The sequence below is a fragment of the Entelurus aequoreus genome, linkage group LG19, assembly GCF_033978785.1.
Source record: "Entelurus aequoreus isolate RoL-2023_Sb linkage group LG19, RoL_Eaeq_v1.1, whole genome shotgun sequence".
NCBI classification, from domain to species: Eukaryota; Metazoa; Chordata; class Actinopteri; order Syngnathiformes; family Syngnathidae; genus Entelurus; species Entelurus aequoreus.
The window spans coordinates 13,809,713-13,824,587 of NC_084749.1; the positions used below are offsets into that span (position 1 = coordinate 13,809,713).

General features: G+C 38.5%; 1 protein-coding gene across 7 annotated transcripts in view; it reads left to right on the forward strand.

The window, feature by feature from the left end:
• Positions 1-14,875, forward strand: part of elavl4 (ELAV like neuron-specific RNA binding protein 4) — a 324,532-nt gene that overhangs the window by 174,350 nt on the left and 135,307 nt on the right. For all 7 annotated transcript variants that reach the window (XM_062027931.1, XM_062027930.1, XM_062027928.1 and 4 more), the window contains one exon: positions 10,604-10,850. In XM_062027931.1, coding sequence (XP_061883915.1) covers positions 10,604-10,850 — 247 coding nt within the window. The remainder of the gene's footprint in view (positions 1-10,603; positions 10,851-14,875) is intronic.

Here is a 14,875-nt window from a genome sequence, read left to right on the forward strand (position 1 = left end):
ATTGGCGAATGGATGGAAGGATGGATGGATTGATGATGAATGGGTGATTGATGATGAATGGGTGATTGATGATGAATGGGCATTTGTATGGAGGAATGGGTCTTTGGCTCTATGGGTGATTGGGTGACTGGATGGTGGATGGGTGTTTGGATGGATGGATTGATGGATACTGAATGGATGATGTATTGATGGATGGATGAATGATGGATGGATGTTTGGATTGGTGTATGGATAGATGGATGGATGGATGGATGGATGGATGGATGGATGGATGGGTGATGATAGATGGATTATTGATGACAGATGGATTGACAACTGATGGATGATGGATGGATGTTTGGATGATGGATTGATGAGTGATTGATGATGAATGGGCATTTGTATGGAGGAATGAGTCTTTGGTTCTATGGGTGATTGGGTGACTGGATGGTGGATGGGTGTTTGGATGGATGGATGAATGATGGATGGATGTTTGGGTTGGTGTACGGATAGATGGATGGATGGATCGATCGATCGATAGGTGGATCGATTGATAGATGTTTGGCTTGGATGGATAATGGATGGATGGATTAATGATAGTGGAATGTTTTGATGATTGACAGCTGATGGATGAAAGATGGATGGATGTTTGGATGGATGGATTAATGATAGTGGAATGTTTTCATGATTGACAGCTGATGGATGAAAGATGGATGGATGTTTGTATGGATGGAAGGATGTATTATGGCTGGATGTTTGGATTGGCTGAATAGATGGATGGGTGATTGATGATTATTGGGTGTATTGATCTTTGGCTGTATGGAGGAATGGATGGATGGAGGAATGGAAGGATGTATGATGGATTGATGTTTGGATTGGCGTATGGATGGAAGGATGGATGGATTGATGATGAATGGGTGATTGATGATGAATGGGCATTTGTATGGAGGAATGGGCCTTTGGCTCTGTGGGTGATTGGGTGACTGGATGGTGGATGGGTGTTTGGATGGATGGATTGATGGATACTGAATGGATGATGTATTGATGGATGGATGAATGATGGATGGATGTTTGGATTGGTGTATGGATAGATGGATGGATGGATGGATGGAGGGATCGATAGGTGGATCGATTGATAGATGTTTGGCTTGGATGGATAATGGATTAATGGATGGATGGATTAATGATAGTGGAATGTTTTGATGATTGACAGCTGATGGATGAAAGATGGATGGATGTTTGGATGGATGGATTAATGATAGTGGAATGTTTTGATGATTGACAGCTGATGGATGAAAGATGGATGGATGTTTGTATGGATGGAAGGATGTATTATGGCTGGATGTTTGGATTGGCTGTATAGATGGATGGGTGATTGATGATTATTGGGTGTATTGATCTTTGGCTGTATGGAGGAATGGATGGATGGAGGAATGGAAGGATGTATGATGGATTGATGTTTGGATTGGCGTATGGATGGAAGGATGGATGGATTGATGATGAATGGGTGATTGATGATGAATGGGCATTTGTATGGAGGAATGGGTCTTTGGCTCTATGGGTGATTGGGTGACTGGATGGTGGATGGGTGTTTGGATGGATGGATTGATGGATACTGAATGGATGATGTATTGATGGATGGATGAATGATGGATGGATGTTTGGATTGGTGTATGGATAGATGGATGGATGGATGGAGGGATCGATAGGTGGATCGATTGATAGATGTTTGGCTTGGATGGATAATTGATTAATGGATGGATGGATTAATGATAGTGGAATGTTTTGATGATTGACAGCTGATGGATGAAAGATGGATGGATGGATTAATGATAGTGGAATGTTTTGATGATTGACAGCTGATGGATGAAAGATGGATGGATGTTTGGATGGATGGATTAATGATAGTGGAATGTTTTGATGATTGACAGCTGATGGATGAAAGATGGATGGATGTTTGTATGGATGGAAGGATGTATGGTGGCTGGATGTTTGGATTGGCTGTATAGATGGATGGGTGATTGATGATTATTGGGCGTATTGACCTTTGGCTGTATGGAGGAATGAATGGATGGAGGAATGGAAGGATGTATGATGGATTGATGTTTGGATTGGCGTATGGATGGAAGGATGGATGGATTGATGATGAATGGGTGATTGATGATGAATGGGCATTTGTATGGAGGAATGGGTCTTTGGCTCTATGGGTGATTGGGTGACTGGATGGTGGATGGGTGTTTGGATGGATGGATTGATGGATACTGAATGGATGATGTATTGATGGATGGATGAATGATGGATGGATGTTTGGATTGGTGTATGGATAGATGGATGGATGGATGGATGGATCGATAGGTGGATCGATTGATAGATGTTTGGCTGGGATAGATAATGGATGGAGGAATGTTTGGATGGATGGATGGATTAATGATAGTGGAATGTTTTGCCGATTGACAGCTGATGGATGAAAGATGGATGAATATTTGTATGGATGGAAGGATGTATGATAGGCAGTGTTGTTTTTGACAAGCATCTTACATTTAGTCTTAGTCTTAGTCTTTTGGACTAAAATGCTTATTAGTTTTAGTCACATTTTAGTCACTTTTATATGTGATAGTTTTAGTCCAGTTTTAGTCGACGAAAACTCAAAAGGGTTTTAGTCTAGTTTTAGTCGATGAAAAGTCTAAAAGGTTTTAGTCTAGTTTTAGTCCAAAAAAAAAGAATAAAATGTATTATATAAGTATAGTCTTTTAACAAATTAATTTAGGTCAATAAGTATTGGAGATTGCTGTTGGGCAGTGTCACACATAAGTTGTGAAAATAGCAGCAGATCTATAAGTTCAACCCATTGTAAGCTTGCAGATCTGCTATTTTCACAAATAATAACAATAAAGGAATGGTTTTAGACATATAAGGTTTCCACCCAACAGCAAATTTCTGATCCAAGGATTGTGTATTACACACAGATAAAGTGGTAACAGTGGAATCAAAGTTCATTACTCCAAAAAAGCCAAAAAACAAAAACATTCTACTTCAGCAATTGTGGCTTTATTTCTCAGAATTTGTTAAAGTACAATGAACATAAACATGCCCAAAATATGAGTGATGGATGAGGAACACATATGCTCAACTTGGCCCTGTCTGCCAGTGCAATTACAACAGATACCATACAACCCCACTCTCTTTCATTTGTGCAAAACATGTAATAAAATAATCAATTAATTCCTGATTCCTTAATGGGGCTGCACAACGTCACTTGTGGCTTTTAGGCTAAAGCTAGCAGACTCTACGTATAACAGTAACTGGACCTGTTTAACATATCAAGTTACGTGCTGACAGAACGTACTCACAAAGAGATAACCACACCGTCACTGAATGTAAACATGGCTAAACATGCTGCTAAAGTAACACACACATAATGAATTGACGTTAGCGTAACAAAAGCTAACTTTAGCCTGAAGTTAGCAGCCCATTTGCGCCAGGAGTATGTGGAAAACGTACTAATGTATTAGCTAACTATGACATTTATCGATTATGTCAGGGGTCAGCAACCTTTTTGAAAGCAAGAGCTACTTCTTGGGTAGTGATTAATGCGAAGGGCTACCAGTTTGATACACACTTAAATAAATTGCCAGAAATAGCCAATTTGCTCAATTGACCTTTAACTCTATGTTATTATTAATAAATAATGATATTTACACTTAATTGAACGGTTTAAAAGAGGAGAAAACACCAAAAAAATTACAATTCAATTTTGAAACATAGTTTATCTTCAACATCGACTCTTTAAAATTCAAAATTCAACCGAAAAAAAGAAGAGAAAAACTAGCTAATTCGAATATTTTTGAAAAAATTAAAAAAAGAATTTATGGAACATCATTAGTAATTTTTCCTGATTAAGATTAATTTTAGAGTTTTGATGACATGTTTTAAAAAGGTTAAAATCCAATCTACACTTTGTTAGAATATATAACAAATTGGACCAAGCTATATTTCTAACAAAGACAAATCATTATTTCTTCTATATTTTCCAGAACAAAAATTTTAAAAGAAATTCAAAAGACTTTGAAATAAGATTTAAATTTGATTCTACAGATTTTCTAGATTTGCCAGAATAATTTTTTTGACTTTTAATCATAATAAGTTTGAAGAAATATTTCACAAATATTCTTCGTCGAAAAAACAGAAGCTAAAATGAAGAATTAATTTAAAATGTATTTATCATTCTTTACAGTAAAACATTTTTTTTTACTTGAACATTGATTTAAATTGTCAGGAAAGAAGAGGAAGGAATTTAAAAGGTAAAAAGGTATATGTGTTTAAAAATCCTAAAATTATTTTTAAGGTTGTATTTTTTCTCTAAAATTGTCTTTCTAAAAGTTATAAGAAGCAAAGTAAAAAAATGTATGAATTTATTTAAACAAGTGAAGACCAAGTCTTTAAAATATTTTCTTGGATTTTCAAATTCTATTTGAGTTTTGTCTCTCTTAGAATTAAAAATGTCGGGCAAAGCGAGACCAGCTTGCTAGTAAATAAATACAATTTAAAAAATAGATGCAGCTCACTGGTAAGTGCTGCTATTTGAGCTATTTTTAGAACAGGCCAGCGGGCGACTCATCTGGTCCTTACGGGCTACCTGGTGCCCGCGGGCACCGCGTTGGTGACCCCTGGATTATGTTAACAGCATTTGTAACTTACCTTCGAAAAAATATCCTTGTGGCGAGCCTTAAGGCGCCGCTTGAGGTTGGTCGTATTTTTTCCGCATATTTTGTGGCCACATTTGTCACCGTCTTCCTTCACAATACACTCTGTTTTATTATCTGCTGGGTTATATTTAAAATAAACCCATATGTCGTCTCTACGTTTGCGACCACCGAGCCCCTGTGTTGAAACGCTCCATTGCCTGATGAGTAACACCAGTCTGACGTGTTGAGCACGTTGTGCGCCGCACGCCAGTTGGTGGGCGTGGTTTTAATTGACACACACAATAAACAGAAATGTCATGCATTTTAAACGTCTGACAGATTACCCACCAACATTTCCGTCCGTTCTCGTCGGATGGGTCTTTGGCTCTATGTGTGTTTGGGTGGATGGGGGTTTGGATGGATGGATGGGTCTTTGGCTCTATGTGTGTTTGGGTGAATGGATGGTGGCTTGGTGGATGGCTGTTTGGATGGATGGATGGGTCTTTGGCTCTATGTGTGTTTGGGTGAATGGATGGTGGCTTGGTGGATGGCTGTTTGGATGGATGGATGGGTCTTTGGCTCTATGTGTGTTTGGGTGAATGGATGGTGGCTTGGTGGATGGCTGTTTGGATGGATGGATGGGTCTTTGGCTCTATGTGTGTTTGGGTGAATGGATGGTGGCTTGGTGGATGGCTGTTTGGATGGATGGATGGGTCTTTGGCTCTATGTGTGTTTGGGTGAATGGATGGTGGCTTGGTGGATGGGTGTTTGGATGGATGGATGGGTTTTTGGCTCTATGTGTGTTTGGGTGAATGGATGGTGGCTTGGTGGATGGCTGTTTGGATGGATGGATGGGTCTTTGGCTCTATGTGTGTTTGGGTGAATGGATGGTGGCTTGGTGGATGGCTGTTTGGATGGATGGATGGGTCTTTGGCTCTATGTGTGTTTGGGTGAATGGATGGTGGCTTGGTGGATGGGTGTTTGGATGGATGGATGGGTCTTTGGCTCTATGTGTGTTTGAGTGAATGGATGGTGGCTTGGTGGATGGGTGTTTGGATGGATGGATGGGTCTTTGGCTCTATGTGTGTTTGGGTGAATGGATGGTGGCTTGGTGGATGGGTGTTTGGATGGATGGATGGGTCTTTGGCTCTATGTGTGTTTGGGTGAATGGATGGTGGCTTGGTGGATGGCTGTTTGGATGGATGGATGGGTCTTTGGCTCTATGTGTGTTTGGGTGAATGGATGGTGGCTTGGTGGATGGCTGTTTGGATGGATGGATGGGTCTTTGGCTCTATGTGTGTTTGGGTGAATGGATGGTGGCTTGGTGGATGGGTGTTTGGATGGATGGATGGGTCTTTGGCTCTATGTGTGTTTGAGTGAATGGATGGTGGCTTGGTGGATGGGTGTTTGGATGGATGGATGGGTCTTTGGCTCTATGTGTGTTTGGGTGAATGGATGGTGGCTTGGTGGATGGGTGTTTGGATGGATGGATGGATGAATGATGGATGGATGTTTGGATTGCTGTATGGATAGATGGATGGAAGGATGGATCGATCGATAGGTGGATCGATTGATAGATGTTTGGCTGTGATGGATAATGGATGGAGGAATATTTGGATGGCTGGATGGATGGATTAATGATAGTGGAATGTTGTGATGATTGACAGCTGATGGATGAAAGATGGATGAATGTTTGTATGGATGGAAGGATGTGTGATGGGTGGATGTTTGGATTGGTGTATGGATAGATGGATGGATGGATGGATGGGTGATTGATGATGAATGGGTGTATTGATCTTTGGCTGTATGGATGGATGGAGGAATGTTTGGATGAAAGGATTGATTGATACTGAATGGATGATGGATTGGTGGATGGATGGAGGTTTGGATTGGTGTATGAATAGTTGTATGGACGGATTGGTCGATTGATTGGTGGTTGTTTGGGTGGATGGATGTAAGGATGGATGGATTGGTGAATTGGTGGATGGTTGATAAATGGATAGATGGATGGATGTGTCGATGTTGGATTGATGTATTGATGGTGAGTGATGATGAATGTGTGTTCGTATGCATGGACGAATATTTGGTTGGATGGATGTCTGGATGAATGGATGATTGATTGGTGGCTGGGGAAATGATTGGATGATGGATTGGTGGATGTATTGATGTTTGGATAGATGGATTGATGGAGAAATGTGTGGATGGATTGATTGGTTGATAATGAATGGATGATGGATTGGTGGGTAGCTCAATGATGTTTGGATTGGTGGATGGATAGATGGATAGTTGTTTGGATTGGTGGATGGATAGATGAATGGATGTTTGCATGGATGGATTAGTGAATTGGTGGATGGTTGATAAATGATAGGATGCTGGATGACTGGATAGATGATTAATGGATAATGGATGGAAAATTAAAATGGATGGATGGGTTGATTGGGGATGGATGATGGATGAATAGAAGGATGGATGGATGATTAATGAATAGATGATGATGGATTGGTGGATGAATGATGGATGTTTGCATGGATAGATGAATGTTTGGTTGGATAGACAAATGATGGATTGGTGGATCAATTGATAGATGATGTTTGGGTGGATGGATGGATGGATTGGTGGATGGATGAATGAAGTGGTGGATGGTTGTATAATGGATTAATTAATTTGTCAGATGATTGAAGGATAATAGATCATGGTTGAATGATTAACGGATGGATGAATGGATGCATTAATAATGGATGAATAGCAAGGACAGGAAAAAATTATGAATAATTTTAGAATCGGGTTGAATAAGAATTGTCTTTTTTTTTATTCATTTTTGTTAAAAAAAAAAGTATATATATATTTTTTTAATGTCGGTTTTTGAAAATCATGTATCGATTTAGAATTGGGATGAATGAGATACCTGATTTCGGATGTGAATTGATTTTTTTGTGCACCCCTAGTATTAACTGTAGAGGAGTACACAAAGTATTGTATTTCAATGTAAATACACACAGTTCATTTTGTAGAAGTCATAATACTTATCCAATTATTTATGATTGGTGGGCCAAGAGGAGAAGACTGCAGATTTACCCTGTACTCCATCTATATTTACAGTGTTTCACTTAGGATCAGTTCTACCATGAAGTGTATTGCTTAAAGGCCCAGAAACTGTATATATATATATATATATATATATATATATATATATATATATATATATATATATATATATATATATATATATATATATATATATATATATATATATATATATATATATATATATATATATATATATATATATATTTATACATAAGTGTGTGTAGGCATACAGTACAGATGTCCACACAGGCTATGCTAATTATGATTATATAATATATGCTAATTATAGTGTGCCATCTTGGTGTGCAACTTTCTTCTAAAGTGTCCCATGGTGTTGAAAGGTAGCTCATCTCAGTAGGGAGTCAAACAAATGTAATAATAAGACACTCTTCAATCAACTTGGTTGTGGTTACATAGTGTTCTGTCATTCTTGAACACACACACACACACACACACACACACACACACACACACACACACACACTGGGTCTGTCCTTGGAGTCTTTGTTGTGCCAGAGAGGCGAGCAGGGAAGGATACTGTCAAAAGAACAATTTGCATGCAGCTCTCATCTTGAGAGCTTTTAGACATCTTGCGTCTTGTTTTTTTTTTGTGGTTTTTTTCTCCTTCTTCTTTTTTGTTGTGGGCTCAGGCTCATTGTTCTCTTCTGCTTCGGTGTTTGCGGCGTGCAAGCGTGTGCACGTGCGTTTGTGTGTAACCGCATAATAAGAGGACGGCAGCAGATGCAAGACAATCACACTCAATGGAAAAGAAAGAAATAAGAGACAAAGTGTATATTTGAAACTAGGTTAACCAATAAGTTCATTCGCTGGTTAAACACACAAACAGTCTCTCACACGGCAACACAATATTCCAGGTCATAAAGTTAGGAAAATACTTTTGTCAGGCTGAAACAAATGTAATGATTTAATTTGATTTGATTTGCTATTAATTAATTAATTGTATTTATTTTATTTAAATACCTTTTTAATTAATTTGATTTAATTTAATGTCTTTGTTATGTACAGTATATTTGATAGATACACCAGACATGGCTATGTATTTTATTTTATCTTATTATATTTATTTTTATTTTTATTCAATATAATTTTATTTTATTTACTTTATTCATACATATTTTATTTTATTTTATGTATTTGTTATGTACAGTATTGTTTGATAGATACACCAGACATGGCTATGTATTTAATTTAATTTAACTTACATTAATTTAATGTATTTGATTTAATTCAACTTAATTTACTTTAATCATATTTATTTAATTGAATTTGATTTGATTTAATTTAATGTATTTGTTATGTACAGTATTGTTTGATGGATACTCCAGACATGGCTATGTGTTTAATTTAGCTGAGATAGGCTCCAGCACCCCCATGCCCCCCCACCCCCCGCGACCCCGAAAGGGCCATGCGGTAGGAAATGGATGGATGGATGGTATTTGTTATGTACAGTATATTTGATAGATACTCCAGACATGGCTATGTATTTTATTGTATCTTATTTAATTGTATTTATTTTTATTTTTATTTTATTTAAATGTATTTGTATTTGCTTTATTTATATTTATTTTATTGTATTTGATTTAATTTAATTTATTGTATTTGTTATGTACAATATTGTTTGATAGGTAGTTGAATTAATTTAATTTAATGTATTTGTTATGTACAATATATACAGATACATAGTCCAGACATGGTTATGTATTTTATTGTATTTTATTGTTATTATTTTTATTTAATGTAATTTAATGTCTTTGTTATGTACAGTATTGTTTGATAGATACTCCAGACATGGCTATGTATTTTATTGTATCTTATTTATTGTATTTATTTTTATTTTTATTTTTATTTTTATTTTTATTGTATTTTAATTTAATTGTATTTAGTGTAATTTAATTTAATTTATTTAAATGTATTTTATTTTATTTAATGTATTTGTTATGTACAGTATATTTGATACATACCAGTATGTATTTTTATTTATTGTATTTTAATTATTTTAATTTATTTCATTTTAATTATTTAATTTAATTTAAATTAATTTAAAATAAATGTAATAGTTATGTACAGTATATTTGATAGATACTCCAGTCATGGCTATGTATTTTATTGTATCTTATTTAATTGTATTTACTTTTAATTATATTTATTTTTATTTTTATTGTAGTTGTATTTTATTTGATTTACTTTATTTATATATTTTTTTTTAAAATTCTCATTAAAAAAAAAAATTTAAAAAATAAAAAAATTCAAATTGATTTTGGAAAATTATGAATTAATTAAAATTTTAAATAAATAAGAATCGTGATTAGGATGTAAAATCGATGTTGGTTTTTTTTGTGCAGCCCTACAGTACATATATAATGTATGCATATTTAGTAGAGGTTTCCAATTTACTCAGTAATATAATCAGAGGTGTAATGTGGGGCGCTTGTAAAAAAAAAAATCAATTCACATCCGAATCACGATTCTTTTTCATTCCGATTCTAAATCGCCATTTTGTATCTCTGCGCTTACTGGCTGCAGCTGTACGGTCCGTGTACCTTCCGTTCATTAACAAACAAATGATTGCATTTTAACACCTCCAAGTTTGTTGAGGAAAACTACAACTAAATTGCATACAATCAAACAGCTGGTACCTAATAAGTACAATACTTACAGTGTTAACACTTTTTAGGGCGCAACAAAAAACTAGACGGCTCGAACCTTCCTGTGTCACTGCAGCTCGTTAAAATGAGAGCTCTACTTAACCGCTTCTTGTCCGATCAGGACAGTCCCGGTGTTTTGGGCCGCGAAATGAACACAAAACCTTTTCTCCTGCTCCTCCCCGCCAGATCATCAGTAACATGGAGGCCCCGGTGACAAACGGTCCCAGCGGAGGAGGGACCACGGCCAACGGGCCCACCAGCAACAGCCGCGGCTGCCCCTCGCCCATGCAGACGGGGCCCTCAAACGACGACAGCAAGACCAACCTCATTGTCAACTACCTGCCCCAGAACATGACCCAGGAGGAGTTCCGCAGCCTGTTTGGAAGCATCGGCGAGATCGAGTCCTGCAAACTGGTGCGCGACAAGATCACAGGTACGCTGTGGGACTTTGCTCCAGTAGTTCTTGCTGTGGTTTCATTGACTGACACTTGTCTTAGTAGATTGCACAGTACAGTACATATTACGTACAATTGACCACTAAATGGTAACACCCGTGCTGGAGCCTATCTCAGCTGCATTCGGGCGGAAGGCGGGGGTACACCCTGGACAAGTCGCCACCTCATCGCATTTGGTTATTTTTACATTTCGTTTATTATTAATATTATTAATATTACATAATCCATCCATTTTCTACCGCTTGTCCCTTTTGGGATCGCAGAGAGTGCTGGAGCCTATTTCAGCTGCATTCGGGCGGAAGGTGGTGTACACCCTGGACAAGTCGCCACCTCATCGCATTTGGTTATTTTTATATTTCGTTTATTATTAATATTACTAATATTACATAATCCATCCATTTTTTACCGCTTGTCCCTTTAGGGGTGGCAGGGGGTGGGGGGTGCTGGAGCCTATCTCAGCTGCATTCGGGCGGAAGGCAGGGTACACCCTGGACAAGTCGCCACCTCATCGCATTTGGTTATTTTTACATTTCGTTTATTATTAATATTATTAATATTACATAATCCATCCATTTTCTACCGCTTGTCCCTTTTGGGATCGCGGAGAGTGCTGGAGCCTATTTCAGCTGCATTCGGGCGGAAGGCAGGGTACACCCTGGACAAGTCGCCACCTCATCGCATTTGGCTATTGTCATATTTCGTTTATTATTAATATTACTATTATTACATAGTCCATCCATTTACTACCGCTTGTCCCTTTTGGGGTGGCGGGGGGGTTGCTGGAGCCTATCTCAGCTGCATTCGGGTGGAAGGCGGTGTACACCCTGGACAAGTCGCCACCTCATCGCATTTGGTTATTTTTATATTTTGTTTATTATTAATATTACTAATATTACATAATCCATCCATTTTCTACCACTTGTCCCTTTTGGGGTGGCGGGGGGGTGCTGGAGCCTATCTCAGCTGCATTTGGGCGGAAGGCGGGGTAAACCCTGGACAAGTCGCCACCTCAACGCATTTGGTTATTTTCATATTTCGTTTATTATTAATATTACTATTATTACATAGTCCATCCATTTACTACCGCTTGTCCCTTTTGGGGTGGCGGGGGGGGTTGCTGGAGCCTATCTCAGCTGCATTCGGGTGGAAGGCGGGGGTACACCCTGGACAAGTCGCCACCTCATCGCATTTGGTTATTTTTATATTTCGTTTATTATTAATATTACTAATATTACATAATCCATCCATTTTTTACCGCTTGTCCCTTTAGGGGTGGCAGGGGGTGGGGGTTGCTGGAGCCTATCTCAGCTGCATTCGGGCGGAAGGCGGTGTACACCCTGGACAAGTCGCCACCTCATCGCATTTGGTGATTTTTACATTTCGTTTATTATTAATATTATTAATATTACATAATCCATCCATTTTCTACCGCTTGTCCCTTTTGGGATCGCGGGGAGTGCTGGAGCCTATTTCAGCTGCATTCGGGCGGAAGGCGGGGGTACACCCTGGACAAGTCGCCACCTCATCGCATTTGGTTATTTTTATATTTCGTTTATTATTAATATTATTAATATTACATAATCCATCCATTTTTTACCGCTTGTCCCTTTAGGGGGGGTGGGGGGTGCTGGAGCCTATCTCAGCTGCATTCGGGCGGAAGGCAGGGTACACCCTGGACAAGTCGCCACCTCATCGCATTTGGTTATTTTTATATTTCGTTTATTATTAATATTACTAATATTACATAATCCATCCATTTTTTACCGCTTGTCCCTTTTGGGGGGGTGGGGGGTGCTGGAGCCTATCTCAGCTGCATTCGGGCGGAAGGCGGTGTACACCCTGGACAAGTCGCCACCTCATCGCATTTGGTTATTTTTATATTTTGTTTATTATTAATATTACTAATATTACATAATCCATCCATTTTCTACCGCTTGTCCCTTTTGGGGTGGCGGGGGGGTGCTGGAGCCTATCTCAGCTGCATTTGGGCGGAAGGCGGGGTAAACCCTGGACAAGTCGCCACCTCAACGCATTTGGCTATTTTCATATTTCGTTTATTATTAATATTACTATTATTACATAGTCCATCCATTTACTACCGCTTGTCCCTTTTGGGGTGGCGGGGGGGTTGCTGGAGCCTATCTCAGCTGCATTCGGGTGGAAGGCGGTGTAAACCCTGGACAAGTCGCCACCTCATCGCATTTGGTTATTTTTATATTTCGTTTATTATTAATATTACTAATATTACATAATGTTTTTACCATTTTGTGTTTTTCATTAATTTATGTATTTTTTGTAGTTTTTCTTTTTTTTTTTTTTAATACTTTTTCTGTATTTTATTTTAAATGACGCACACTCTTAGTTATTTTCAAAGATAACTTTGGTCGCCACCTCATCGCATTTGGTTATTTTTATATTTCGTTTATTATTAATATGACTAATATTACATAATGTTTTTACTATTTTATGTTTTTTTCATTAATTTATGTATTTTTTTGTAGTTTTTCATTTATTTTTTTGAATACTGTATTTTATTTTAAATGACGCACACGTTTAGTTATTTTTAAAGATAACTAATATGACAACTTTTTGAGGCAAAGTCTTCTCCAATGCAATGTTTTGAGATGCGTTCAAAGGCAGTAGGAGAAATATGTTCGTCCTTGCTTAAAACACGTTGTGGTGCAGCCAAGGGTTCGAGCCCCGTGACGTGGCAACGTGTCATGTTCCCCATAGGTGTTTGAATTCAGCCCCAATCACGGCTGTAATCTCGAGGTCCGGGTGGCGGTACGGCGGATGGACGACAGGGGTTTCATTTTAGATCCTACTTACCGACGCTTCTCTCTTGGTAATCTCATTAAAGGCAGCGGTGATCACCACGGCGTTGCAAACATGCGTCACGTAATTGTAAACCAAGTCGCTATTGTCAAGTTCTAGACAATACCCTCCTCTTCAGAGCCATCTTCCTCTTGTGTGGTAATGGGCCACAAAATGGAGTCAGAAGCAGCAGGATAATGGAGGTTGTTGTGTACAAAAATAACATAGCGCACGCCGCCACGCTCCCTGCCCCATTTCCCCCTAACGTGTGACTTTCCATGCGGCGAGTGGTGCGAACGTACTCCAACCCCCAAATGTAGACTTTTGACAGAGTGAACAACTTTGGGAGCACTTTGCTTCAAACCTGCGAGCGTGTTTTTATTCCGTGACATCGCACGGAATGAAAGGAACCTTTTTGAGAAGAGCCCAGTGGGTTTAAACATACCTTTGAAATGCTAGCGTTCTACATGCGGTGTCATCACATCATGACATTGGTGTTGTTTTTTTTGTCAAGTTTGCTACTGACAGTGTTGTCATTTTTGTGTTTTTATTATTATTTATTTCTAGTTTCGACTTCCTGTGTTTTTGCATCACTTCCTGTCCTGGTGCTCTTGTTTTGTCAGTATTTCCTGTTTGGTCTCTGTGTTTTGAAGCATCTTTACTTTCTGTTCCATGTCCCGCCAGGACACCTTATTCTCGTTAATTAGTTCTATTTTAGGGATGTCCGATAATATCGGACTGCCGATATTATCAGCCGATAAATGCTTTAAAATGGAATATCGGAAATTATCGGTATCGGTTTCAAAAAGTAAAATGTTTGACTTTTTAAAACGCCGCTGTGTACACGGACGTAGGGAGAAGTACAGAGCGCCAATAAACCTTAAAGGCACTGCCTTTTCGTGCCGGCCCAATCACATAATATCTACGGCTTTTCACACACACAAGTGAATGCAAGGCATACTTGGTCAACAGCCATACAGGTCACACTGAGGGTAGCCGTATAAACAACCTTAACACTGTTACAAATATGCGCCACACTGTGAACCCACACCAAACAAGAATGACAAACACATTTCGGGAGAACATCCGCACCGTAACACAACACAAACACAACAGGACAAATACCCAGAACCCCTTGCAGCACTAACTCTTCCGCGACGCTATAATATACACCCCTCGATATCCCCTA